The following is a 22592-nucleotide window of genomic DNA, read 5'->3' as shown; positions in this document are numbered from 1 at the left end:
GCGGACACTTTGTCTACCGTCTTACCGCATATATGGTACGCGTTGCCTATATTGCTAGCATGTGTCTCGGTTGGTATCTAAAGCAAGTTCTTGTAGCCTAGCTCTCCAAGGCTACTTGGAGGGTTGGGCGGTGATAACACCTGGAGGTCGGACCAAGAGGTAGTTATATGGCGTATTAGAACCGATACGTTCTTTTGAATTGTTGAAAAAAACTACCTAGGAAATTACTGCACAAGGCTGTCAGACTTATGCTGTTCTGTACAGTTTGGCGTCAATTAATGTACATATACCCACCGCTCTCCATCAGGTGGCCTTCTGCGCAGTAATCTTGAGTTGCTTCCCCGGTTCTCCTTCCATTGCCTTGGTCTGAGTACCACCTGCTTCTCTGATCGTATCCAACACACTCTGGATGACCTGTTTGATCTCATCTACCGTAGGGTTGCGCTTGCGCTTCTTAGTGGTCAATAGAATTTCGACCCTCCGGCCTTTGTCCAAAAAGGTCGAAAGCTGTTTCAGGCGATGCGACAGGTCGTGGGCATCAATGGCCCAGTTCAGCTCCATTTGCTTGACTATAACTTTGGTTGCGCGGGCTGACTTTGCTTTGGCCTTCTCATGTGCTCGGTATTCTTTCTTATTCAAGATCTTGCAGACTGGCGGTTCGTCACGGGTCCCTTCTTGCACCTGGAGAAGGAAAAATGTCTCGTGGTCGAATGATTCAAGGACATCCTCTAGTCTCGTTGGAGGGTCAAGGTTGCCTTCGTCGTTCACAACTTGGATAAATGGTCCACGAATAGCTCCGTTTATTGGTGGGGTTTCAACAGGCGGTCGGTATTCTCGTAGCGCTCGGGGCCGGGATTGTTGGAAGAAGCGAGACTGGATGCCATTGTGGAGAGGGTTGAATGAAAGAAGACCAACTCTTGAAATGCGAATTGGTGCGATGAAGATCCGGCGTAGAGCCTGTGCTGAGGAAATCAGAGTGCGAGTGTGGTTCATGCTGGTGGCTGGTAGCACGGAGTGCAACGGAGGCCGTATACAAATGGCAAGCTCTCTAGGGGAGAAAACTTTTATATGTGCACTGTACTCGACAATGAGAATTGCAGCTTGGTATGAGCTGAGCACTGAAGCGCGGCTAAACATGGGGAAGAGGTTAAGAGGTTAAATGCCACTCGGTACAAACAAGACAAACATTCTTAGGTTGCAAACAGCCCTGGGCGGTAACATGGAAGCGTACAGTCGGAGTCTTTATGCACATTGTAAAGTCGTCTTTCATGATTTTCTTCATGTGGTTCCTTCTCTAACAACAGTCGGGAGGACTGTCGAGGACAAAGCAAACACGATAGATTATGTAGTAATTTCTAAAAACCAAGGTACCTCAAAACCGAGTCGTTGTGAATTGTAATGGCCCTAAAAGCGTGCCGTAGCCCAGGGTCGCAGTACAATCCGAACGCCACATCTACGCCACACTCCGGAAACCCTGTCTCCTTTCTCTCCTGTCAATTTTATCTCTTTGACACCCATCCACTTCTCTTTCCTCTTCTTGTTGGTTTGGTGTTTTTGGAGGATCTTGGGATCGATGGTTGCTTCCTCGTATTCTTCTTCATCATAACCCCGTCCGGTCGTTCATCCACGCGCCAGCGATAAACGCCACTTGTCACTGCAGTTCATATTTCGACTGCTGGTCGAATGTCGTCTGGAGTTGACATCCAAAATAGTAACGGCAAATCATATTCAATCACTCGTCACCGCTCCGTCTCCGGTAGTGACAGTTCTGGGGTCCCGCGGTCAATTGAGTCCAGTCCGGCCACCAACAAACAAACCGGCAACATGCCACAGACACAGAGATCGCGGTACTTGAAGACGGGGGTGATCATTGCCCTCATTTTCATGGTCGTGTTATGGCTCTCCCCATCTAAGCCAAGTGTGTCAAGTTATACCAAACGTTTGTGGTCCTTTAGCCCACGCTATCGCTTTACGGAACTGATTATTTGGCAGAGCAACCATCTTCAAACAGTGCCACGTCAGCTTCGGCAAAGTGCACGAAGCCATTCGATTCATCCAAGCCTCTTATCCAGTATGCTCTCATGATTGATGCCGGCAGCACCGGGTCTCGGATTCATGTATATCGATTCAACAACTGCGGCTCTACTCCGGAACTCGAGAACGAGGTATTCGAACAAACGAAGCCAAAGGAGGGAGGCTCCGGCCTCAGCTCTTACGGGGAGGATGCTACGGGTGCCGCCCAGAGTCTCGATCCTCTCATGGAGGTTGCGTTAAAATCAGTACCCGAGGAGTACAGGTCGTGCTCTCCGCTTGCCGTCAAAGCTACGGCTGGGCTCCGTCTTCTGGGCCCCGAAAAGAGCGAAAAGATTTTGGAAGCCGTCCGACACCGCCTGGAGACTGTTTATCCCTTCCCTGTGGTTTCCAAGGAGAAGGGTGGCGTCCAGATTATGGATGGTTCAGACGAGGGTGTTTATGCTTGGATTACGACCAACTACCTGCTGGGCAAGATCGGTGGCCCAGATGAGACTCCCACAGCCGCTATCTTCGACTTGGGTGGGGGTTCCACGCAGATTGTTTTCGAGCCTACCTTCGAGCAGAGCAAGGCTGGTGGTATGCCGGAGCATCTTGCCGCCGGTGACCACAAGTACGAGCTCAAGTTCGGTGGTCGTGAGTTCGACTTGTACCAGCACTCCCATCTCGGCTATGGTCTCATGTCTGCCCGAGAGGCCATGAACACCGCAGTCGTAGAGGCAATGCTGGCTCGCAGCCCCGACGACCTGACCTGGGTCAAGCAGCCCATCTCCAACCCCTGCATTGGCCCTGGAATGCAGAAGGAAGTCACCCTCAAGTTCCCCGCTGATCACCCTCTGGGACCTACTGTCAAAGTCCTGATGGTCGGCCCCAAGGACAAGTCAATGGCCCCTCAGTGCCGTGCTATCGCGGAGAAGATTTTGAACAAGAACGGCGAGTGCAAGCTTGCGCCCTGCTCTTTCAACGGCGTCCACCAGCCTTCTCTTGCGAAGACCTTTGCCCGGGAAGACGTGTACATCTTCTCTTACTTCTACGACCGCACAGCTCCTCTTGGCATGCCAGAATCTTTCACCCTGGATGAGCTTCACCAGCTTACTTCCACTGTCTGTGCCGGTGAGAGCGAATGGAAGCCCTTTGAGGGCGTCGGTAAGGCGCTGGAGGAGCTCCGTGACCGTCCGGATTGGTGCATGGATCTCAGCTTCATGATGAGTCTGCTACACACTGGTTACGAGATGCCCCTGTCCCGTGAGGTCAAGATTGCCAAGAAAATCAAGAACAACGAATTGGGTTGGTGTCTTGGTGCAAGGTTAGTTCACTCGGTTCTGTCTCTTTTGTCTAAACAGTACACTGACCTGCTACAGCTTGCCTCTTCTGAGCCAGGAATCTGGCTGGACATGTCGCATCAAGGAAGTCGTCTAACCGACGAGACGACGAGACGCAAAATTAGCGGTTTTTAATATTGTCATTCTGTCATAGTGTCCGGTGGGTTCATGCATATAGAGGTCGGCCGGATGTCTGTGTTTTGTTTTACCAATTTCTTTGCCATATCTTTTATCTAGACTTGATCTGTGACGAGCTGCATATTAGGGAATAGGGATGTATCAACGTTTGATGTGCATGCAAAAGATTTCAAGTCACTTCTGTAATGAAGCAAAGTATAGACCACTAGACGCTAAATAACAATGCGCAGCCCACGAGGTGCAAGTAGAATGTGATGTCAGCCAGAGTGAATTGTCATGATCGAGTCGCCCTTCCGCAAACTCTCACACATGATTGCTACTCAGCCATCTCCTGAATAGAGGGCTTATTCGTCTCCGATTTCTTGCCCTTACCTCCCATAAGTTTGCCAATGATATCCGAGTCCATCATATCTTGGGACTTCTCTCCAGTGCCAGCGGCACTGTCAGGTTCTTCGTCACTTTCTTCCCCGCTGGATGAATCGCCCTCGCGCTTCTCTTCTAGAACACCGAGACCCAGATCCTATAACTCATTAGCGACACCCACTTGACACCATTGACTCGATACTGCATACCATCTCAATATACTGTCCCCCACTCTCATCCGCATTATCAAGAACCAGATCTGCGGCCTTCCCAGCAGCAATCTGTCTCTCCAAATCCTCGTTTGCATCTTTCATCTTCGGCAAGAAAGCGTTGAGCCGTGACATCAGCCCCGAACTGCCATTGATGCGATGTATGCGCGGTTTCGGGCGGCCGCCGATGTGAGGTAGTGAGGAGGAGGAAGAATCGGCGGCATGACCGTGCAATTTTGATTGTTCGACGCCACTCCTTTCTTGATCGGAGTGCTCTTCGTCTTCGCTTTCACTGTCGCTTTCGTCCTCTGAAGAGGAGCCTGAAGAGGAGGTTGGGTCGGAATCGGAGGGTTGGTCGGAGGTTGTGCGTTGTTGGCGAGACGTGGTGCGGTCTGTGAGGTCCATGGTATTCGGAGAGATACCGGTAGCAGCAGCAGCTCTTGTTGTTGATTTTGGCATGGTTATGTGTTCGGTGCTGTGTTGCTAGGAGTTGCAGAGACTTTTCAGTGACGTTGAGGTGATCGGGGGTTGGAAGAGCTTTGGAGAATGGAAGGTGGGTCTAAGGATGCAAGAAAGACTCCCAACATGTAATGTTCTGGGATTTTCGTCTGTGTATTTGGAGGAGTAAAATGTATCGAGTCTGGATCGAGATCGGGCGATTTCAACTTTTTTGGGTGGATTACTGATAACGGATAAGCTTATCGCCTTATCAAGGCATGGGATCTTGGCATGGATATCAACATGGGAGTTTTGAATACTACTAGTGGAGGAAGTAACTATCAAGTAAGACTCGTAGATATTAAGTAAAGTCAAAAGATCCTCATTTCTCTAATCATACATGGGGGTATTACAGGATCAGATAAGAAAAGACACCTGCGTGAGCATTATCGGCTCCCGTTCCTTATGCGGCTACGACTGCGACTTCGTCGTCGATGTCGACTAGGACTCCTTCGTCGGGTACGGCTTCTCCGACGACTAGGGCTTCGTCGACGAGGCGGACGATCATCAGTATCCTTCCCTTCGCGCTCTTTCTCCTTGCCCTCCTTTGCTTTACTCTCCACATCTCCTTCTTTGGCCGGAGTCATATCCTTATCCCGTTCAGATGCTGGTTTGTAGCGGTGCATATCAGACAATCGGGGTCGCTGGTCTCGATCTGGGGATCGCACCCGGCGTCGGGGTGACTTGCTCCGGTTACTAGTGGCGGGCACGTAGCGGTCAATGTCGAGTGTAGGTGTAGGCGACCGACGCCGAGACCGAGATCGCCTCCGCACAGATCGAGACCTAGATCGCCTTCGCGTAGATCGAGAACCTGATCGTGGCCGATCCCTAACCCGAGGACGCGAGCGGGAGCGGCTGCGTGAACGCCGGCGTATGGGTGAGCGAGAGGGTCGGGTGCGCCGAGGGCGATATTGCTCATATGCTCGGGTGCGGCTGCGGTTGCGGTCTTTCGACCGCGATCGGTCTCGCACTCTGTCCCTGTCCCGACCAATACTGCGGCTGCGACGGCCTGGTCTATAGCTTCCACCGCCTCGGTCGTCCCGGAAGTCGCGGTAACCACGACGTGCCTCCATATCAGGATCGCGAGATCTCACAGAAGTGTCCCGTGACCGATCGCGCCGGCGATCTGTGGCATTACGGGAAATGCGTCGTCGACGTGAGCGACTGCGGCTTCGATCCCGCGCCGAATATTGCGACCGATCATGGCGGTCTGCAATTGAGCCACGTCTTGCCTCGGAGTCGCGGGAGGGGCTGACTGCCCTAGTGGAATACCTCGAACCATTCACGCCCTTGCCTAGCGCTGATGTTGACCCTGGCAGTTTCACTCCGTTTTCAATAGCCTCAGCCTCCTCGAAGTCAAACTCAGGCTTCTGCCGAGCTTTGGCTGCAAGTTCTTCGCCTTCTTTCAAGAGCATTTGTAAAGCAGCCTCCTCCAGTGACTTCTCATCAACCGGAGGCGCTGGCACAGGCGTGGGGGCATCGGAAGCGGATGATTTGTCGTGTTTGGAATCTCGAGGCCAAGGAGACAAGCCACGATCAGACCGGTAGCCCGGAGAGCGATCGCGGTAGCGGTCTCTATCCCTAGTTCGGCTGCGGTCACGATCCCAGCCTCGATATCGCTCCCTATCTTCTCTCCTTCGTCGTTCGTATCTCTCCTCACGTTCTCGTTCTCGCTGTTCATCAAGGGCCCGTTGCTCTTCACGCTGGCGTTCACGCTCAGCGCGTCGCTGTTCATCGATTTCCTTTCTCCGGGCTCGCTCTTCCTCTTCCTTCTGGCGCTCAAGCTCGCGCTTCTTTTTGCGTTCTTCATCCTTGATACGCTTTTCCTCTTCCTCGGCCTCCCTTTGCTTGCGCTCCTCTTCGCGCCACACTTTCTCTCGCTCCTCCCGCCGAACGCGAACGTGTGCTTCATAATCAGCATCAGTTTTGTTTCCGAGCTCGAGTTCGCGAGCAGCGACTTCCTCTCCCACATCCTGGCGTCGTATATCACGAACAGACTCGAGGATAAAGTCCAAGTGTTTGGATGCTAGCTGGTCGATAGATTGCTCCACACTTTTGTAGACATCCCCACGGTCGACGGCACCCTCAATCAGTGTGGCAGCTTTTCCCCTCTCACGGGAGAGTAATGCAGGCTCTCGATCGATCTCTGATTCTGCAAGTGCGATCAACTTGTTGGTAAAATCGGCGCGAGGTTCCTGTTCGAATAACATTTAGCATCGGTATATGGAAGCACGCAAAGTGAGCTCGCAGTCGCTGTTTTAGATATCTGCATACCCCATCGTTAAAGTCGGCCCATATCTGCTTGCGCACGCTATCGAAGCCGCCCTTCTTTTTGAACGCATGTAGGAGTCTGTCGATAACAGCATGCTGTGCGGCAGACAGTGGCAGATCGTCGGCCTTGTACTTCTTCTGCTTCACACTCTGGATGTCGACCGGTAGTTTTGCGGTGGACTGGACATCCTCCGTAGCTAGAGGATTATCCATTGTCGCATCAGAAGCCATGATGACACAACTGAACGTGGAACAAGAGAGATTCTGGCTAAGTCGCGCGACTGATAAGCGATAACAGGTGCGACCGGAGAAAACGTTGTTCCGTGATTTGGAACTCCGGCCCGTTGATTTGCTTCAACCTCAGTCTCTCCTGGGCTATTGCGACGGCAACATTCAACCCCGCCTTTATCACTCCAGTCGCTGTGGTGTTGAACTACCTATTCCACCCGTCTATCTCTTCGATTACGATTGTCGGATCCCCACCCACCGGCACTTGAATCACGACCACAACCCCGCGCCCGACCGCAATCATGGTTCACAAAGTGCTCTTCTGGAGCGGCTTCGGTACGTGACATATCTATATTTGTCCTCCAATTCATTCACATAAGCCTGCTACATTAGTAGCATGGCTGATTGATTTATTTCCATGGCCATTGTAGCTAATATGCGTTGATACAAACAGGCATTGCCGTCCGCCTCTGGCAACTCGGTATCGAGATGCGTCCTATCCTCGCCAAGGAGTCCCTCTGGGTCTACCCTCTTTTCGCCGGTGTCGGTGGAAGCTTCGGCTACTGGATGCAGGGAGTTGAGAGCAGGCAATTGAAGATGCTGGCACAGCGCCGCGAGGCCATTCTGGAGAAGCGTCGGAGACGGGATGAGAAGGCTGAGGGTGGTATTCTGGCTGCTTCATCATAAAGCAAACAGCTATGATGATTGAGATGGCCCATTGCGTGCATGCGTTTTTCTATTTTTGTACCAAAATTCAACCGGTTTGATATCAGCATTCGGGTCTCAGCGTCTAGTTGACAATCCTTGCCATGGATGCATCGGCATTCTTATCTCTTTGACAAATTCTTCGAAATTCCACTAGGAATAGAATCTTCAATTGACTATCTTGTTCCTCATCTCAAGGAGTATGAGTTCCGGGGTGCATAGTAAATCGTTCCCAAGGTTAATAGAGGCTCCGGATGTCATCCATGCCTGAGGCGTCATGAGTCAGCGGGGACTCAGGAGTCGGCGCCCGGCGGGTAGGTCCCCCGGGGTCGAGTACATCATCAACTCCGCCCCCCGGAGTCAAGTACCTCTACTACGCTCGTCATTCATTTCTTCTTTTCAGTTCGCTCCGTGTGACTTAGTATTGGGGTTTTGCTGGCTCTCTTTAGGCCTTTCGCTTCTTTTTATCGTCATGCTTACCGTCTGTGTTTAAAAAGAGTCTTATGCCGAGACCCCGTGGCATATAGGGATAATGGATAACCGCGGATCCTTCTTCTTCTTCCTGCTGGTTTTCTACTTTCTCCTTAGCTCTCAGTCTCGACCTCCGTTAATCGATGAAGATCGAGCACGGCAGCGTGAGCTGGACCATGAGCGACAGGTCCTCCGACTTATGAACGGGTCGAAATATGGCGACTTCGACCCGCCCGCTAAACGATGGCTTCCGTTTGAAGGCTTGAGGAGCAACGATAGCTATGCCTGGGATCTTTTTCCGCAGGTCAAAGGCTTGGCCCGTCATCAGTTACAATCAGCTCTCTCAAATGCCGGGTTGAATACTCCAGAAGGTCTAGAAGACCCCGCCTTGTCGCCTATGCTGAATTTGACGAAACTCCTACTTCCGGTATATCGTAACTCGACTGGAATGCTTCGGGGAGACTGGGTTCGGCAAACCGAAGGGACTCATCGCCGTGAACCTTTGAATGTAACGGCGATCGCTGAAGAACACGAATACTTCACCCATGAATTTAGCAACAATATCACTGGTAATGGGGGCACCTTTTACTTCAATCTTGGGGAGGGAGTCGGCGAAGAGCTTCAGATCGGCGACGGACTTGCTCGAGAGATACATGCGAGTTTGACAGTCGACGGCGATGACTTCTGGGGAAGCACCTGGTACCTCTCGTTGTTTGGCATACACTTTCCAGACACCGGAAGTATAGTCTTGACTACTTCTAGTGAGAAATATGGCGGCCTTCTGTCATTGCCACATTTCATGCTATCAGGGGACACTTACGAACTGTCCCATGAGCTTCTTATGAAGTCGCTCTCGGACACCATCTCAGGAAAGCAGAATGAGTCCCCGACACTGTTTCCCTGGTCGTCCTTGGCAGGAAAAGAGCATATGGAATCCCCTGCGCCTCAATGTGAACATATTGTCTACTTGCAGCAACATCCCGTCATGATCGGGGACTCCGTTGCCGACCGCTTGTTGCTGGAACGTATGGAGCAAGAGCTCAGATATCCCATGGGAGCGCCAATTCCAGATCCTCCCCTTATGGTCATGTCCGCCGTTGTCTTTTCCCCAGACTGCGGGTATATACTTCACACAAAAGGGACCCCCGACTTCCCTCCTTCTGATTCACTCTACGTGACTGGGCCCAAGTATGAGGAGTACAGTAAATACGCAGCTCGTCTCATTTTCGTGGTTTCCGGTGTCTTCGTTGCACAGATCTCCCTGCTTTTGCGACAGATCAAAGAAGCTTCGACTCCTTCTACCCGAAGTCGGATCAGCTTCTATACCATCGCATTGATGGCGCTTGGCGATGCATTTGTTCTATCGTTCATTGTTTTAGAGCTGTACATGGCAGTATCCTTCCTGGTTCTGACTACGGCATCATTCCTGGCGGTCTTGTCAGTGTGTTACATTGGAATGAAATTTATGATGGAAATATGGGCAGTGCAAGAACCAGAAAGGCGCGAGCAGGATCGTCCACCCAATACATCGACCCCTACCCCCCGCCCTGAATCTCTACCCTTGCCTGCCACTACTCCGGCAGTGCGAGATTCGGGGGCTACTCCGATTATCCTACCACCTGACCAAGATGCGCCTGACGAAGAGATGGATGAACCGCCTCCACCCACCCGGACCACTCCACCAACTGCAAGGCAAATACGCAGTGACGTGGGAACAATGTATGCACGATTTTATCTTGCCCTGTTCAGCATGCTCATTCTATCGGTCTGGGCTCTGCTTCTGCCAAGACGCCTGGGTTCTATCTACACCCGCTTTTTGGCAGCAGTCTACCTTTCCTTCTGGATCCCGCAGATCTACCGCAACGTGATGCGGAATTGTCGCAAGGCACTTCGATGGGACTTTGTTGCTGGTCAGAGTATTCTCCGGCTCTTCCCGTTCTTGTACTTTCTCACTGCCCGTGGCAATGTCTTGTACATCCGCCCTGACTATACGAGTGCATTCATCATGACTGGATGGGTATGGCTCCAAGCCTGGGTTCTGGTAGGCCAGGACGTGCTTGGACCACGCTTCTTTGTGCCCCGTGGCTGGGCGCCGCACGCATACGATTACCATCCCATGTTGCGCGATTTGTCTGGAACGGACGAGGACCTCGAAGGTGGTGGTGTTTTGTCTATTGCTTCGTTGCGGGGCGACGAGCGAGATCTGGTCAGTGACTCCAAGGATGACGACAAGCAACGGAAGGACCGCAAAAAGGCCGTGTTCGACTGTGCTATTTGCATGCAAGATATCGAGGTGCCAGTTCTTCCAGCGTCCTCCGCTGCAGGAAGTAGCGTCACTGATGGGGCATCAAGTATCTTGAGTCGGCGTTTGTATATGGTTACTCCTTGCCGACATATCTTCCACACTGCCTGTCTGGAAAGCTGGATGAGGCTTCGTCTTCAGTGTCCGATTTGCCGTGATTCCATCCCTCCTGTATAGGGTTCTTGCAATGCTTTCATACATGACTTTATGCTCCTGTACACATACTGCATTACACTGTCGAGTGTCCTGTGATTTAGTTCGAAATACAAATTCGCACAGATAGATCAGTCACCAGATCCCAATGAAGAACGCAGAATTGGACTGTTTGCAGGCTTGGAATAAAAAATGTTGAACAGTATATCAATCCGATCAAGGATTGACGAGTCTAAACGCTTTAGTTGAATAAATCGGTCACCATTGGGCATAAATGATAAATATAACATGACAGTCAAAGAAAAAGGAAAGTCCACCACTTCCAGAGCGAGAAGGCATTTGTACTACCTCTCATTCGCGCCAGTCTACACACCATATATCTAAGCATCAATGGTCTCCTTGTAGGCAGCCTCGTCGAGGAGCTGCTCGAGCTCAGCAACATCGGCAACCTCAATCTCAGCAATCCAGCCCTCACCCTCGGGGCTCTCGTTGATGGTCTTAGCCTTATCCTCGAGAACGGCGTTACCGCGGATGATCTTGCCAGCGACAGGCGAGAGGACATCGGAAGCGGACTTGACGGACTCGACAGCTCCAACAGGCTCTCCAGCAGAGACCTCAAGGTCTTCCTCGGGGAGCTCGACGTAGACAACATCACCCAGAGAGTGGGCAGCGTAATCGGTGATGCCGATCTTGGCTGGTTCAGGGAATATACGTCAGTTCAGGGCACTACTTTGCTAAGCACCGTAACATGTCCGGCACGTCGGTCCAACAGGTCGACGGCGGGTTTATAGCAATGCTTCGGAGTAATGATGCACTAACCGGTCTTTCCACCTTCGGCCAACTCAATCCATTCGTGTGACTCGGTGTACTTCTTCAGCTGGGCTAGAATTGTATGCGCCGTCAGTAAATTGTGACATCATAGAGCTCCGGGGAGCATGGTTGAGACAACGTGAAGCTTCAATTGCTGTCGCAATGACTTCGAAAGCACTATGCGCAGCATTGAAGAGCATTTGGGGGTTTCATGACACTCACAGAGGGGGCTCTGGGAGAAGCTCCTTGTTCCCCGCGGGAAACGGAAAGCAGGTGTAGCCTTGCAGACGGGAGCAATAGGCTTCTGGGCGAGGACCCGGGAAGCGAGGGGGCGGATAGCGCGAGCGACGGAGGACATTTTGGAGGTATGTATGGGAGGAATTGGGGATGGGAAGTGGAATGGGGGGAGTGGAGAGGTTTAAGTAGAAGGGAAAGAAAGGTGATGCGCTTCTCCGGCGGGATTTCGTCGACGCATTTCCCCGATAACGAAATGCCAAGATTGCGATAAGAAGGACGCTAACCTCGTCGGATTTTGCTGGCTTCACTTTGATCACGTTTCTGTCTTTACGCGCCCACCCCCCCCTCGATGCCATGTTGTATGAGCTGATTGCCATTGTATGTATTCTGTTGGATTGAACCTAATGGTTCTCGAAAAATATCTCTGAAATTTGCTAACGCGCTCGACTGACAGGTCCGCCCGGGCAGCCTCAACGAGGTGCGAGAGTACGTCTGAATCGATACCATCGCCACGGTCTCTATCGTCCGGATCTGTCGAGTGCTAATATATCTCTCTGCTTCAGAATCGCCCGTAACGCCGGTACCCAGGTCATCCGCTCCGGCGGCGTCGTCCGCGGCTTCACCAACTGGGGCGCTTTCCGTCTACCCAAGGTCACCACGAAACATCAAGCCCGATACAGCGAGGGTCACCATTTCATCATGCGCTTTGATTCTTCCGGCTCTGTTCAGTCGTCTATTCGCCGTACTCTTGGACTCGATCCCCGTATGATCAATTTCGCTGTGATCAAACTCGGTGACAAACTCGAGGAGATCAAGGATATCGATGGCAAAGTCCAGTGGAACAACGTTTCCACCATTGCCGATCAGATCAAATCTTCATCAGTGAGGGAATAGATGGAGATTTGATCAGTCGGAATCGAATTTAGGAGCTTGGATTTGCATTTCAGCATTTTTCTCTTTTTTTTTCTTTTGTTTGTATTATTATGGCACGGGCATTGGGAACTGCCACTCGAACATGCCAGCAAAATCGGCGCATGAATGTACAAATACCAGTTTGTTCTACAAGTTTGTCTTAGGGTTACTACAATTCGCGTGCTCTTCAGGGTTCATTCCTTGGTCTCATAGGATGGACGGTAGGGGCGAGTACGTGTCGTGTACTGTGTACTCACTACACCTACTCCCTCTCATAAGGAAGAGTTATACACAGTATATGCAACTTGATCTGCTCGGGCATATCGCTCTATTACAGCATTCGAACACCTCCGGCCAATGTATGTATAAGATAGGGCACTTAGAGATAGGAATGCACCGGAACGTATCTCTTTCGCCCGCCCATTGTCGAATGCTGAACTCCTTCGACATCCTCCCGCTAGATCCATGGATGAGAATATCCACGCAGAAGGATTCCACCGACGATATGGTCATTGAACACATTCTATATAGCCCAGTGCCCTAGTCACGGGTGAGCTCCAACAAGCCGAGGTACCGACCGGCCCCGTCTTAGTCCGGGGTACCCCGATCACCAATACTTCTGATCCATTGCAGTCAAACTCACTCTACACACAGTTCAGTCTTTACAGGTTCAAGTTTCGTGTTAGAAGAGCTTCCGCGCAAAGGCCGTGGCGTCGAAACCCCCACTTCGACCTGTCAACCACATTTGCGGGGGGAGGTCATCCACAACACAAGCCACCCAAACACGCGCAAAGTCAGGAACCTACCTTGCAAAGCCTTTAGCCTGTATACTCAAGCAAGAAAGGAAACAGCCAATCTCCCGCTCTTCTGCACCATGGCCTCACATCGCGAAGTCGTAATAAACGATGACGAGCCGACATCCCCACGAGCATTCATTGAGCTGATGGCCCTGGAGAGACTCGAAGACACCACACTCTCGCACCCAGACACACCAGAGCCAGAAAAAATCCAGCGCTTCCGCTCACTAGCAAAACCATACAACCCGGGCCACGGATCGCGCGCATTCGGCGGACATGTCTACGCGCAATCCGCATACGCAGCGTCCAAGACCGTCGCCAAAGGCTTCGTAATCCACGTACGATTACCCCCACCTCCACCCAAGTGGAAATCGCTGACACAAAGCAGGACATGACAGGCTCATTCATCCGAGGCGGAAAACCTTACACGCCATACGTGTACACAGTGCGACACATCCGCGACGGATTCATGTACAGCACGCGGTCCGTCGACGCGCGACAAGCAGGCAAGATCTGCTTCTCATGCATCTGCTCCTTCAAGCGCGACGAGAAGCAGCGTCTCTTCGAGCACCAGCCTGCATCAGCGCAGAAACGCTTCGCCTCGATTCTCTCCGCAAGACGACCGGAAGAGCAGCCCGTCAGTCCGAGCGTGGATGCGGAATGGTGGATTGAGAATATCCGTCAGGGGAATATCCCCGAACACACCTTCCCCGGTCTGGATGTGCGGAAGACCGATATGATGGGTTATAATAGCACGCAGGACGTTAAGAGTCATCCGGAGAAATATCGCCAGCTGACGCAGTACCGGCTTCTTGGGTCGCCGGATGAGGACCCTAAGGCGACGTTGGAGCAGATTCGGGAGAGGGAGGAGGCGGGGGAATATGATAATTTGTATGCGTGTGCGCATATGTATTCCAGTGATAAGAATTCGCTGCTTTTGATCCCGCGGGCGTTGGGGATCGGTCATTGGTCTGATATGGCGAGTCTTACGCTTACGGTTGTTGTTCATCATCATGCTGAGGCTTTGCGGATGATTGACTGGGAGAGTGTTCGTGATGGTGGTGTTGGGGTCGATGGGGATCTGCCTATGAAGTGGTTTGTCCAAGAGGGTTGGACTCCGAGGGCTGCGGAGAATCGGGCGATGCATGAGAGTTATCTTTGGAGTCCTGATGGGACTTTGTTGGGGACTTCCTTCCAGGATAGTATGTTCCGGTTGAAGAAGGCGAAGTTGTGATATAGAGGTTCCTTGTATATAATTCATAGACTTGATGTTCTTACAACAAGAAGCTATTCGCACTTCCAACGCACTTCCAACGCACTTCCAACGCACTTCCAACGCACTTCCAACGCACTTCCAATGGATGATAGATAAGAAAATATGCAATTAGGAAGAAATTGGTCATACAGCGCTCATAAGAGCAAGGGTATTATAATACAACGCTAAAACAAAACATCAATCAAATGTCCTCCCCGGATATATTCGCATGCTTGAAATACTTCATCCCAATCCAAGCAACAACAACCCAAACCCAAGACATAACAGCCGTGAGAATGATAAGCGCCGGATAATACCCAACAATCGGCAAGGTCGGATCATCCTCCAGCTCAGGCGGAGCATAAGGCGTCTCCCCAACATCCCAAGCCCAACTCCAGACCCCAAAGCAGCTCCCAATCCCCACAACAAACACCAGCCACGTCACAATCAGTATAATCCACCCCCACCACTCCGTCTCTGAGTAATCCACGTCCACCTCGGGACTACTTTTCATCTCAACCGGATGTGTGACCAGCGGGGAGGACTTGTGTCGGTGGACGGGGATATACGCCGGCTCGGGCTGCGCCTGCAGCGGGTAGAAGGATGAGCCTGTGCCGGCAGCTGTGGAATTGGACCCCGAGCGGAGACGCGGAAAAGAAACGAGGTCTTCATCGTCGGTGGCTGGGTCTTGGGTGCGGAGGTTGTGCTGTGCGACGCCCTGACGGCGGCGGTTAATTGAGGGTCGGGTGGATTTCTGGGTTGTCGCATGGAACCACGTCGGTTGTTGTTCGAGGCCGCTGTTGTCGTAGAATGTATCGGACTCGCGCGTTGGATGTTGCGTAGGTCCATCATCGGAGGCATTATCGGAGGGAGGGTGATATTCGGATTCGACAGAGTCATGTAGGTTTGCAGCGGGGAGTCGGGGCTCTGCGCGGAGAGCTTCGAGAGCTTCGGCCGCTTTGACCGTGGCTCTCTTGTCGCGGGACTCGAGTCTGGTACCTAGTAATGCGGTTTTGCGGAGAGAGCCGCGGCGACGCCGGGTTCGGTGCTGTGCAATGGCAGCTGACATCGCTCGACTGCTGGTTGTTCCCCCTTTGCTTGTGCTGTGCGGAATGCGAGCATGTTGGTCTCGGTCTTCGTCGTCGTGCGCCATCTCTGGACGGTGTCGGTCGGCGTGTGCTGCTTGATTTAGGCGGAGGAAAGAAAGTCTCGAGAGGAGGGAGCCGGAAAGGCTTCGTTGGTGGCCGCTGCTTCCGCTGCCGGATCGCGCGCGAGGTGTCAGTTCATGGTCTGCGAAGTCCGCGGTCCTCTCGTTATCGTCCATTGGCGCGAGTGGAACCGGAAGTGGGACACCAGGCGGGTCGATCCACTTGCTGTAGTGACTCTCGTAGGCTGTGGCAGTGTGTATCTGTGATCTTTAAGGGATGAGTTTGTTCACATTGTAAAAAGTATACTTTTGTATGGGGAGAAGTGGCCGTAAATGACCTAGTGTGTTGTGGCCTGCAACATAAGGCATCAACAATTCAGCCACTGCTTCAAAAACACAACAGTTGAGGCAGCTGCAGAGTTGGATTACCTCTTGATTTGGTGAAACGAGAAGCGTACATGGAGTACAATGGAAGTAAATAAGGTCGACCTCAGGTCCATGGATGGAGGAATAACTCATCGGAACCCCTATAGACTGCGAGGATATATGATTACTGGGTACAAGCCTTCATAGAATCATACCTATGCGACAGTCTCTTTTGTACATCATGCACCATACATATGGAAAGACAACGAATATGAGAAAGGTCATTTATGACCGAGTCCGACGAAATAGAAACCACACAAGGCAGCAAGAATGGAAATTGGAATCTAGGCTAGAACGCCAGCAGGGTAAATACTCGAAAGAGAGTGCACGCTTTGGGAAAAGTCATCACAGCATATACGGATACTCGTGGGACACTGCCCATGACCAAGTCAACCGAGAAACCCACGGCAAATCCATGAAAACGCATCTTGTCGCTGGAAATGAGTATCAAACAAGGTATAACAAAGCCTAAGAAGACAAGAAGCAAGATCGATACAACATGTGTACTCGAGGAATCACACAACTAGCAAGAGAAGAGAGATAAACAAGATGCCAAAAGCCCGTATATGGAGCAGGCGAAGAGTAGGGAGGTCGCTTTTATTTGGGGCGTGAAAGAGCAAAAGTCCAAGGAACCCTTGATTGCAAGGCACGCTTAGAAAGGGGAAGAAAATGAAAGCAATGAAGCTAGAAGCCAAAAATAACTAACCGAATCAACACAGTGGACTTGGGGTATGGGTGCGCAACACACAAATTCCATTTCAGACAAAAGCAACTGCTCGCTTGAAAATCCACTCAATCGGAATCAAAGAAAGAAAATATCAACGGTGGTGGGGAATTGTAGACGGTGCTATAGAAAGAAACACAGAAGGAATGTGAATATAACTTGAGTCGGCAGACAAGAAGCCGGCAATGTCGTGGCACCAAACCGACCAGGGACTGTCACGAGGAACTGAGCTACGCCTGGTAGCCTCCATTGAAGTTGGACTGGTCCCAGTTGCCAGCAGGGGACATGGGCTGGCCACGGCCGTAGCCGCCGCCATTACCTGCCTGGGCGTAGCCCTGGCCAGCCATGGCAGGTCCATTGAAGTTATTAGCTTGTTGATCCCAGCCTCGACCAGCAGGGGCAGGACCTATTAGATCAATAAGCGAATGAACAGAGGGAGGGATAGTCATCAATGCTAGACATACCTTGGTTCATGGGGTTCGCGGGACCACCATACTGAGGGGAAGAAACCAGCAGGGCTGGCGTTGAAGGGGGCTGCATTGGCCTGGGGAGTGAAGGCGTCGAATTGGCCAGTTGGAGGGCGATCCTTACCCCACTGTTGACGTTAGTTGATGTTGTGAAAACCAGGAATGCCAAAAAAGATCTAGCAACGACTTACGCTACACTTCAGAGGACGACCGTTGACATTGTACCCATTCAATTGGCAGATCGCGGAAGCAGCATTTTCATGAGTGTCCATCTTCACAAATGCAAAACCACGATCGGCCTGGAGGCGAGTCTCAAGGACATAACCAAAGTTCTGGAACAGGGGAACCAAGTCATTCTGAGTGGTGTAAGGAGTGAGATTGCCCACGTAGCAAGTAGTCTGCCACTGAGGGGTCTGCTGGGCGACCATATCATAGCTCTGAAGGCCGTGGGTAGGGAAGTGGTGGTGACCGAAAGGAGTGGTAGGCGTCATACCCATGGCAACCAGGGCCTGCTGCTGTGAGATCGAAGGCTGACCCTTCTGGTTCGCCCAGTTGCAGCGGATCGCACGAGAGCCGAGCCATTCACCATCCATTGCGTTCAGCGCCTTGTCGGCCTCTGCGCGGTCACGGAAGGCAACAAAGCCGTATCCGCGGGAGCGGCCAGTCTTCATATCCCACATCACACGTGCTTCGGAAACAGAACCGAAGGCAGAGAATGCCTGGGTTAGCACCTCGTCATTGACTTCGTTGCTCAAATCGCCGACGAAGATATGGAAGTGGTTAGAAGTATCCTCCTTGTTGGTGCTGTTGGACTGGTAGGCCCAGTTGACACGAATTTCCTAGGCTAATTAGATACAGTCGCCATATGAAGAAACGCAAGGAGCCCTACCGATTGGTGGATTCTGCGGCCATTTAGAGTCTGCATGGCTCTCTCAGCCGCACCTGGGTCATCAAACTCGACAAATCCGTAGTTGTGTCCCTTGGTGGTGAATTGACCCTGGGTTGTGACGACTTGTCAGTCATGGACATTCAATCTAGACTGATAGCCTCCTCTAAACCCTAAGTCGGGGTAGGACGCCATAGCGGGTTTAGAGTTCACTACCAACGACCCAAGGGGAGGCTTATACACATGCAAGGGGTGCCTGTCAGGGGAACTCACATTCTTGTCGGGAATGATCTTCACGCTGACCACGTGGCCGGTTGTTTCGAAAATTTGCTTGAGGATGTCCTCAGTGACCCTCGGATCCAGTCCACCCACGTACAGTGCTCTCTTGTTAGGCTCGGGAGCCGCTCGGCGGACGAACCCACCAGCACTTGTAGGGGACATCATGGCGACGCCGGACATAGGAGAGCCCACGGCGGTGGGGATTGGGTTGGTATTCTGGGGAATAATCACGGGAGGGCGCGGGGGCGGCGGCATGTGGGACTGGCCCTGGCCGTTGCCTTGAGAAGCATCGTACTGTTGGTTTTGGTTTCCGACCGCGGGCTGTGGCGCGGAAGGGAGGGACGACGGAGTCGAGACTGGAGCGTTTTCAGCCATTATAATTGTTCGGGAGGATAACGATATAGCCGTAAGGGGATCAGTGGAAGCGATTGATGCGGACGTCGAAGAGGTTAAGTATCAGACTGGAGAAGTCCAGTAGTGTTGAGAAATCTGTCAAATTCGGAATTTGAGACAATGTTGGGCGTCGCTTGAAGGCCACAACGACAAATAAGACGGTATAATATACGTATAAAAGGGCGCGGGGCGAGATGGGAAGAAGTCCAATAAACAAGACCCTAAAGTGTTGGAAACAAAGAGTAGGTGTAAACAGTGCTGATAACACGAGACACCGAAAGGGAACCGGATGGTTTTTCGATCGAGCTGTTTCCGATGGGCTAGCTAGACAGATGTTTCTGTAACTTGATAAAGCTGATGTCGGAGATGGCGATACAAAGCGCTTGCGAAGTTGCGAGGTTGGGGAATAGCCAACAAAAGCTTTAAAAGCTCAAAGAAAACCAAAGCATGCAAGTCCCTAGGGGACGGGAAACCCAAACAGGAAAAGGAAAAAGAAAAAGAAAAAGGGAAAGGAAACGAGAAACAAGTTGAGGATAGGAAAAAAAGAAAGAAGCAACAGAACAGCAAAGTAAAGGGAGGAAGAAGTTAAAGCGCTAGAGAGGTGGGGGGAAGACACCTTACCCCAAAGGGTTTAGCCACTTCGCTCGCTACTTCGCGCGTGTACAACATTCAATCTTGCAAAGTACCACCACTTCTGTCTCAGCTGCCCCCCAATAGCTTGTTTCGTATTTTCTATGTCTGGAAATCATTTGGAAGCTCATTACTCTTTGAGTCCTCATTCTCCATCATGGCTAGCTATTCAAGCTATTCGAACCCGGAGTCGCTCACCGAGCTCTCAACCATAATAGAGCGGACAGTAAGCGCTGACCCTAGAACATACGATCTCTTGGCGTCTCTAACAGCTTCTAGCTCATTGATACGGGTCGTTTGTTCCGGAAATCTGGCTCGATGCCATCGAGAACTCACCTGCAGCGATCCCTTCCTTTGTATCATGACAGTTTCCAAAATGCCCTGGATAACCTATCAGAGCAAATTGTGAGTGTCTACCCTGCAACGGCATCTCAACTCGGCTTTAATCTTTACTTTTTATCCGTTTTTTCGTTTCACTTTGCTCATCATTCTGACGGTTTACAGTTCATTGCAAAAGCCTTCCTAGAAAGGGATTATGAGGCTCTTAAGGCTACTAGCGCCACACCGCAGCCCGTCAAAGATGCGGAAATGAGCGGTGTGAGCCATCCGGTCAAACTAGAAAACCAGCCGACCCCGGCGGAACCTGTCCAGATGGACACAGAGCTGGACCCCGTGCCGAAATCGGAAGAGGCTGTGCCTGCGAGTCTACCAACTCCCACACAGGTCAAACCCGAAGCTAAATCGGGTGAGGATGTAGAAGTCAAAAACGTATCCAACAACAATGCTGCCCCCGATCAGTCATTCCCGGGGACTCATGAAGATCTCACATTTGATTCAGTCCTCAACGACGCTGGCGGAACAAATGACTTTGGCCTCAGTTTGGACTTCAACGACGATGATATGGGCAATCAAGCTTTCCTATCAGGGTCGAATTTTACCGCTGCTGGCACTTCTGGAGGTGCCGACAAGCCGAACACGGCCCAGCCGACGACAAACACGGCGGTTCCTGCTGGGGGTGATGCATTCGACATGGAGTTAGGAAAGGCAGAAGGGGATGATGGGACTTTCCCGGGACAGAGTACCCAGGGGGAAGACTTTATGGGCCCTGCCGAATCCAATTTCGACGACTTATTCATGGATACTGATAATTTTGGGGAGAATGGCGGGGACTTCAATCAGCTGGAGGGAGATACCTTGATGAACGTGAACGAGCTGGATGATAATTGGTTCAACTGATAAAAAATGGAGGAAAGCGACTCAGATTCGCAGCAATACACATCTTGAAGTCCAAATAAAGGCCCTCCCCAGTGGAGAACCCGCAGGGAAATCTTATCCTTTGATCTGCATGTGTTCGCATTCGGCACTAGCGTCTAGGCATAGATCTCTCTGCCCACAAGTGGATATGACATAGGGTCAGATCAGATTGACTAAAGCATAGATCTCGGTCTTAGATGGAACTTCATCTTTTGTTGCTCCAGCTCAAGGCTCTTGACTGGGTATGTGTTATGGAACAGGATGAGACCCAGTATGCAGTAGCATCCCTTCTAAGTAGTAAGCGCTCTCTGAATCAGCATAAAAAATTGATTCAACGGTCTAAACTTGGTGGAAGATCAATGTTTGGAACTTTGAAACAGCCTCGGCTGAAGTCTGATACTCCGCGAAGCTTAGAAGCACTCTGAAGCCGATCCACGGTAAGACAACATGCGACCAAGGCTCCACTTGACAAATTTCACCGAGCACAGCCCTTCCAGTGGTGACATACAGACCTCATTATGCAAATTTTTTTACCCACTCGATATGCATAACTATCTTAAGCCTCAAAAGGTGGTACCAGCACGAAGAACACTACGCACGTAGTTTACACAGTGTGAAGGAATCGCAGTGACGTAGCTAGATCGGCGTAGCTCGTGGAGAAATCAGGGCAACAAAGTTACGCTCAGGGCGATCTCCCCGGAAAGGAAATAAGTGTCAGTACGGGGGATTGCTCTTTCCGAGATTAGCTCTAGCCTCAGCCTCTGCCCTATGATACGCTGTGGAGCTGGAGAAAGAACGACGGAGTCTGGCCAGAAAGTGGCTGATTAATGAGGTCATTGCCATTTGCACGGACCCGCTTTCCTTACTCCGTACAGTCTCTCACTGACAGTGAAGAGGAAAGATGCAGGGTTGCACATGTTAACCTGTCGTCATGCCAATAGTATTGAATAGTTTGACGTGTCTATAGCATTAGATTGATGTTCATATGATGGTGACGGCCCTCCTCGCCGGGGTCTCCCTTCCGACCATGTACAGATCCCTCTCCTAGTACTCCGTACCTTAGGCAGATTCCCGAGACGAGGCATCCTGATCCATTGCAATGTGATATGAGATTTGGAGTAGAATCGTTGTAGGAAGAATTTACGGTCAAGGTCTGGAGGTAGCGGCAGTTACCAGAAAACATAGTTGCAGCACGAGACTCTAGTGAGACTGCGAAATGGTCGATGTAGAGGAGTGCGTAACACTTGACCCTCACATGAGATGCCTTGATCCCCGCAGGGCGCAGGCTAACTTAGGTAAGACTTAGTCTAGTTCTAGATCGGGGAATCCGCACGACTACTACGTACCCGTAAATTGGGGTGTTGTAGAATGCCGCGAAGCCGTGAAGCCGTGAAGCCGTGGGAGTCGATGAGTAGATATAAAGGGGGGGCCGTGAGATCCGAGGCTTTTACTCACTTTTACGCAGGAGATAATTGTATATGGAATTTTTCTCCACTGGCAATGCCGAAGTAACCCGGTTGACCGGTGGAAGAAATAAAAAAAAAAAGATGAGGCGGGATCGCCGGATATGAATCCCTCAGGTCTCGGAGGCGTTTCCACTGTCAACTTATCATCGAAGTTGGAGTTCTAAGAACAAAACTTTTCACTTTTTGGGTTTTTCTGGCACAATTTCCCGTGGATCCGA

At 51.3% G+C, this 22592-nt stretch overlaps 12 protein-coding genes across 12 annotated transcripts; 6 read left to right on the top strand and 6 right to left on the bottom strand.

Moving 5' to 3' along the window:
• Positions 1–303: 303 nt before the first annotated feature.
• On the bottom strand, positions 304–993 carry N7515_006756 (putative translation initiation factor IF3; the record flags this gene model as incomplete). The annotated part of the gene is made up of 1 exon (XM_056667500.1): positions 304–993. The coding sequence occupies one exon, from the start codon at positions 991–993 to the stop codon at positions 304–306; it is 690 nt and encodes a 229-aa protein (XP_056521096.1).
• Positions 994–1683: 690 nt separating this feature from the next.
• N7515_006755 (guanosine diphosphatase) lies at positions 1684–3450 on the top strand (the record flags this gene model as incomplete). The annotated part of the gene is made up of 3 exons (XM_056667499.1): positions 1684–1939; positions 1993–3337; positions 3393–3450. The coding sequence occupies 3 exons, from the start codon at positions 1684–1686 to the stop codon at positions 3448–3450; spliced, it is 1659 nt and encodes a 552-aa protein (XP_056521095.1).
• Positions 3451–3807: 357 nt separating this feature from the next.
• On the bottom strand, positions 3808–4522 carry N7515_006754 (NOPCHAP1/New4 family protein; the record flags this gene model as incomplete). The annotated part of the gene is made up of 2 exons (XM_056667498.1): positions 3808–4011; positions 4064–4522. The coding sequence occupies 2 exons, from the start codon at positions 4520–4522 to the stop codon at positions 3808–3810; spliced, it is 663 nt and encodes a 220-aa protein (XP_056521094.1).
• Positions 4523–5144: 622 nt separating this feature from the next.
• On the bottom strand, positions 5145–7063 carry N7515_006753 (BOD1/SHG1 domain-containing protein; the record flags this gene model as incomplete). The annotated part of the gene is made up of 3 exons (XM_056667497.1): positions 5145–5533; positions 5589–6756; positions 6836–7063. The coding sequence occupies 3 exons, from the start codon at positions 7061–7063 to the stop codon at positions 5145–5147; spliced, it is 1785 nt and encodes a 594-aa protein (XP_056521093.1).
• A 299-nt stretch (positions 7064–7362) lies between these two features.
• N7515_006752 (putative NADH-ubiquinone oxidoreductase 14 kDa subunit) lies at positions 7363–7747 on the top strand (the record flags this gene model as incomplete). Its single annotated transcript, XM_056667496.1, has 2 exons — positions 7363–7396; positions 7515–7747. 2 exons carry the CDS (start codon positions 7363–7365, stop codon positions 7745–7747), a joined length of 267 nt encoding a protein of 88 aa, XP_056521092.1.
• Positions 7748–8297: 550 nt separating this feature from the next.
• dscA (ubiquitin-protein ligase dscA) lies at positions 8298–10715 on the top strand (the record flags this gene model as incomplete). The annotated part of the gene is made up of 1 exon (XM_056667495.1): positions 8298–10715. The coding sequence occupies one exon, from the start codon at positions 8298–8300 to the stop codon at positions 10713–10715; it is 2418 nt and encodes an 805-aa protein (XP_056521091.1).
• A 356-nt stretch (positions 10716–11071) lies between these two features.
• Positions 11072–11859, bottom strand: N7515_006750 (glycine decarboxylase subunit H; the record flags this gene model as incomplete). Its single annotated transcript, XM_056667494.1, has 3 exons — positions 11072–11385; positions 11511–11573; positions 11724–11859. 3 exons carry the CDS (start codon positions 11857–11859, stop codon positions 11072–11074), a joined length of 513 nt encoding a protein of 170 aa, XP_056521090.1.
• Positions 11860–12092: 233 nt separating this feature from the next.
• N7515_006749 (mitochondrial 37S ribosomal protein bS6m) lies at positions 12093–12632 on the top strand (the record flags this gene model as incomplete). Its single annotated transcript, XM_056667493.1, has 3 exons — positions 12093–12116; positions 12193–12224; positions 12302–12632. The coding sequence occupies 3 exons, from the start codon at positions 12093–12095 to the stop codon at positions 12630–12632; spliced, it is 387 nt and encodes a 128-aa protein (XP_056521089.1).
• An 892-nt stretch (positions 12633–13524) lies between these two features.
• Positions 13525–14681, top strand: N7515_006748 (acyl-CoA thioesterase; the record flags this gene model as incomplete). Its single annotated transcript, XM_056667492.1, has 2 exons — positions 13525–13785; positions 13836–14681. The coding sequence occupies 2 exons, from the start codon at positions 13525–13527 to the stop codon at positions 14679–14681; spliced, it is 1107 nt and encodes a 368-aa protein (XP_056521088.1).
• Positions 14682–14904: 223 nt separating this feature from the next.
• On the bottom strand, positions 14905–16026 carry N7515_006747 (PIG-Y family protein; the record flags this gene model as incomplete). The annotated part of the gene is made up of 1 exon (XM_056667491.1): positions 14905–16026. One exon carries the CDS (start codon positions 16024–16026, stop codon positions 14905–14907), a length of 1122 nt encoding a protein of 373 aa, XP_056521087.1.
• Positions 16027–17229: 1203 nt separating this feature from the next.
• Positions 17230–19006, bottom strand: N7515_006746 (uncharacterized protein; the record flags this gene model as incomplete). Its single annotated transcript, XM_056667490.1, has 5 exons — positions 17230–17453; positions 17510–17594; positions 17658–18305; positions 18356–18463; positions 18626–19006. The coding sequence occupies 5 exons, from the start codon at positions 19004–19006 to the stop codon at positions 17230–17232; spliced, it is 1446 nt and encodes a 481-aa protein (XP_056521086.1).
• Positions 19007–19811: 805 nt separating this feature from the next.
• N7515_006745 (uncharacterized protein) lies at positions 19812–20890 on the top strand (the record flags this gene model as incomplete). The annotated part of the gene is made up of 3 exons (XM_056667489.1): positions 19812–19880; positions 19934–20059; positions 20159–20890. The coding sequence occupies 3 exons, from the start codon at positions 19812–19814 to the stop codon at positions 20888–20890; spliced, it is 927 nt and encodes a 308-aa protein (XP_056521085.1).
• Between the last annotated feature and the right edge of the window lie 1702 nt (positions 20891–22592).

This window comes from Penicillium bovifimosum, assembly GCF_028826915.1.
Source record: "Penicillium bovifimosum strain IBT 22155 chromosome Unknown utg000005l_segment0_segment0, whole genome shotgun sequence".
Classification (NCBI taxonomy): domain Eukaryota; kingdom Fungi; phylum Ascomycota; class Eurotiomycetes; order Eurotiales; family Aspergillaceae; genus Penicillium; species Penicillium bovifimosum.
The sequence above is the reverse complement of the archived record's forward strand: the minus strand, read 5'-3'. Positions and strand labels throughout refer to the sequence as shown.